The sequence below is a fragment of the Oryza sativa genome, chromosome 6 (genome assembly GCF_034140825.1).
Source record: "Oryza sativa Japonica Group chromosome 6, ASM3414082v1".
Lineage (NCBI taxonomy): Eukaryota > Viridiplantae > Streptophyta > Magnoliopsida > Poales > Poaceae > Oryza > Oryza sativa.
Genome location: NC_089040.1, coordinates 23,636,105 through 23,640,201, shown reverse-complemented (window position 1 = coordinate 23,640,201; position 4,097 = coordinate 23,636,105). Strand labels below are relative to the sequence as shown.

Below are 4,097 nucleotides of genomic sequence, written 5' to 3'. Positions count from 1 at the left end.
TAAGGATTATCCTGTGCGGTCGGGTTAGGACGCCCGCACGGGAAAATGCATTTTTCCGTGCGGGCGATAGTCCGGCGCCGGTCCCCTCATTTTTTCTGTGCACTTCGAGTTATGGCCTGCCTGGAACCAAAAGTGCCGGGCGTCCAAAAAACTCTTGTCCGTAGTAGTGACTTATTGTCATCAAAGTATTTCTTTACAGCACACATATATGTACTTTCTAAAAGTAATACTGTCATGAAAACGGCATAGTAAAATATAACAAACACTGATAATAATTTATCACATGAATCGCATATTACACCACGCCGTACTACTTTTTCACCAGACGCTAACACGGTTATCGGCTCAATTTATGTCTCTTTAGTTTATTAGGCAACGGGGTAAGAGGGTTGCATGGCGAGGCCGCAAAGGCCGGTGTTGGACGCGACATCCCGCGCGATCTTCATATATCCTCCCTCGCCCCAGTCGGTTCCCCACGAGTTCTTCATTAGCCAGTACTTGGTGCCGTGCTCGTCGGTGCCGTACCCCACCGCCGTCATGGCATGGTTGAGGTCAGTGGTGCACGTCTCATTTTGCATCGCGCCAAACACTCCGCTGCTGAAGAACTGGGACACCTTGCCCACGCCGTCGAGTGCCACGGACACAGGCTGGTGGGCGACGGCCAGCAGGAGGGCGGTCTCGTTGTTCGGAGGGACATACTGGAAGCCTCTGATGGAGGCCGCCACCGGTTTCCCTGAGGCGCGGCAGGTGCCCAGCGCGCGGTCTTCGTAGGGGTAGTCTGACTCGGCGGCGATGCCGCCGTTGCTGGTGATGTAGCGGAACGCTTCGTCCATGTCGCCGCGGTTGCAGCCATGGTTGTTCCTCCCGGTGGAGCAGTCCAACAGTTGCTGCGTCGAGAGGGCAACCAGATTGTGACTCCTGATCTGGTGGATGCCTTCCACCGCTGCCACCGCTGAGAACGCCCAACAGCTCGCTGTTTATACATACGACGACACAAAAAGAAAAAAAAAAGTAGTTAATCAATATATGGAAAATCATATTTGCTAGTAGATATCTAACATAGAAATAGTACTACTGGTGATCCGTAAGCAATTTTTCCGATCATTAATTTTATTATGATTAGTTTTACGAGTTACTTGAGTTTAATTAAGAGATGACACAGGAGGAAAAAGAAGATATACATATATATATAAAAAAAGAAAGGAATGAATGAACTGAATAATTAAAGCTCACCACAATCCTTTTGGTTCTTGACTTGGGTGACAGCGCCTCTATCCCTCCAGTTTATGTTGGCTGGCACGTCTGAGGTCCTCACGTTCCCGTACATGAAGCCACTACCTCCAATTACAGGCGTGCTAAACGGCCTACCGTAGTACTCCGCGAACTCTTCGTTTGTCAGGTCGGCGAACTTGTTGGTCGTCAGCCGGGGGCTCTTCTTGCCTCCTGCAGCATTAAACGAATCGATGAACAGGGCGTTGGTCCTGAATACCTCGAATCGCCGCGCCTTCTCCAGGGAGTCCTTGTACGTGCGCCCATGGTCCGCCGCCCACTTCTCGTACCTCTCCCTCATCGCGCTGTCGTCGCCGCCGCCGGCAGCAGCCGGCCCCTTGCGAGCTGCCTCCACCAAACCCGTGGGGCAGCAGTACATGATGATGATGAGGAGGATAGCAGCAAGTGAAAACGACGACGACGCGATAGCCATGTCTTAAGTACAGTAATATATTTAATTAGTACACTGGTGCAGTTGATTGTTTCAGAGTTGAGTAGAGCACCAGACTCCTCTATGCGCTTACAATGTTTGAGTTGTTACTAGCTAACCAGGTAACCTAGCCAGTTGCTCACTTGCTCATTGTCCTCTTCTTCTCTAGGCTGCTGGTCGGTTTTATAGAACCTCAACCTGCAGTGTCACCGTCTCGATAGACTGCGTCCTCATTTTGCCTGGTCGCTACTGAGGATTGAGGATACTAATCTAGTCCCAAATTAACGTTATTGCATGAACGCGGTCTAATTAAATAGAAATAAAAGTTTTTAAAGGTTACAATTTAATTTCCCATCAAATGTTCAATTTGACACATAAATTATTGCAAAATATATATTTTACTTCATGTTAGATTGAATTTGATCTTGCATTTAAGCAGTATGTAACACAAAAAAACCCATCTAAGTAAATATGTTCTTTGACAATAAATAGTTCTTGTCTTTAGAAACCTATACCCGTATAAAAAGATACGCAAGAATTCTGGTGAAAATTTCCGTCCATCCTCACCTTTTTTTTTCGTAACATCCTGAGTCCAACGCGGGTAAAAATTATCCAGAGTCCGCATTAAATAACACAAAATTTAAACTAGTTCGTGTTACACCAGGAGAAACAACATACGAAAATTGGTCACAAAATTTCCTCGAATTAAATCCCAAATACAAGAATTCACTACAAGAATCCGCAATTTTCTTGGTGGCGAAGTGATTTCTTTGGTGGCCAAAAAACGGCTGCCAAGTTTGTACATATTCTTTGCGATTATGACCGAAAAGGTTACTTCTCTTGGCCGCCAAGTCTAGAAAGTTTCATTGTTGCCAAGTAAAGGTATATTCTTGTCGGTCCAAACCGACAAGGTTACTTTTCTTGGCGCTTTCGAAAGTGGGCAATCTTCTTAATTTGCTTGGCGGTTCGACCGCCCAGAAGGCATTTCCTTACGGTTAAGCGCCAAGAAATTGTAACATTCCTAGCTTTCTAGAGTTGGCGGTCGGCCGACGGAATAATTAACCTTGGTGGTTTTTGACCGCCAAGAAAATTACGGTTTTTTGTAGTGATTGAAGAATGACAATTGAAGAAAATACCCAAATCGAACAAAAATCCAGCCATCGGACCTCGCCGGACGCCGGAGACACGAGCGGCATGAGTTTGCCATCGTCGAGCTTAAGTCGCCGCTGCTGCCTTCGAGCTGCCACCACCGCCTCCCAAGGCCAGATCCAGCAAGGAGGGGGCACAGAGTGGCTGCCGATGGTGGCTCGATTGAGCCGTGCCATTGCCGCCCGTCGCCGCCTCCCAAGGCCAGACCTGATGAGCCTCAGACCAGATCTAGTGAGGAGCGGGGTGGCGGTAGCACCCCAACGAGGAGGAAATGAGTCGATAGTGGGGTGAGGGGAGGGAAGGGGGATGGGGAGCGGCGGAGAGGGAGTGGTGATGCCTATGGGGATAGGGGAGTTGAGGGGGAGAGGCACCACCGGTGGGGACAGGTGGCCGGCGGTGATGGGAGGGGAGGGGAAGATGTGAAACTAGGGTTAGGGTTTTTGGGCACCGTCGGTTTCGACTTATTCTGAACCGATCCAAGTCGTCCGTTAAAACGAATGGCTCATACCGATCCAGCGTTGAGCAGGCCTCCATCGCCGGGCCAAAGCACTCTTGGGCTGCATGCACTTCATTCATTGCGCACGATAATGCCCTTGCAGTTTATGAGAACTTTCTTTCTATCTTTAGGAATATATTTTCTTAAAGAGTTCATATCATGAAAACCTAAACCCTACTCATCTAATATATTTATATTTGTTATAATTTTAGTTTACCCATTGGAACGCACAGGCATTTTTTCTATATACCAAAAAAGTTCAGTTTTGCTAACAAGTTGATATATTTCTCAATCAAAATCAGTAATTTTCGTAATGAGAAACACAACTACATGCGAAAAGTAACTTTAGCATGCGGTCAGTAATGCAGTCCGCATGCAAAAATGATAATTGCAAAAAAAGAAAAAGAAAATGTCAAAACCCTAGCTCAAATCTGCCTTAGCTGCAATGGTTGTCGTTGAGACCCCGCTACACCCGAGGACGGCGGTTGAGGATCTGCCCCTCCCTGGACCGGGGCAGCTGGATCCGCTGCTAGGTGGCTTGCCGCTCTCGTTTTCGTCACCAGACCTACGAGGGAGGCCAATGGTGGTAGATCCACCCCTCGTGAGGCTGTCGCCCCCAGATCCGTGAGGGAGAAGGCCGGCAGCGCCAGATCCGTGAGGAAGAAGGCCGCTGCCGCCGAATCCACAAGGGAGAAGGCCGGCAACGCCGGATCCCTGACGGGGCCTACTGCTCCCGAGGTGGCAGAGATGCCC

At 48.6% G+C, this 4,097-nt stretch overlaps 1 protein-coding gene across 1 annotated transcript; it reads right to left on the bottom strand.

The window, feature by feature from the left end:
* Nucleotides 1-249: 249 nt before the first annotated feature.
* On the bottom strand, nt 250-1,857 carry LOC4341383 (senescence-specific cysteine protease SAG39-like). Its single transcript, XM_015786530.3, has 2 exons — nt 1,234-1,857; nt 250-973 (listed from the first exon to the last, which is right to left on the bottom strand). The coding sequence occupies exons 1-2, from the start codon at nt 1,700-1,702 to the stop codon at nt 369-371; spliced, it is 1,074 nt and encodes a 357-aa protein (XP_015642016.1). The 5' UTR covers nt 1,703-1,857; the 3' UTR covers nt 250-368.
* Between the last annotated feature and the right edge of the window lie 2,240 nt (nt 1,858-4,097).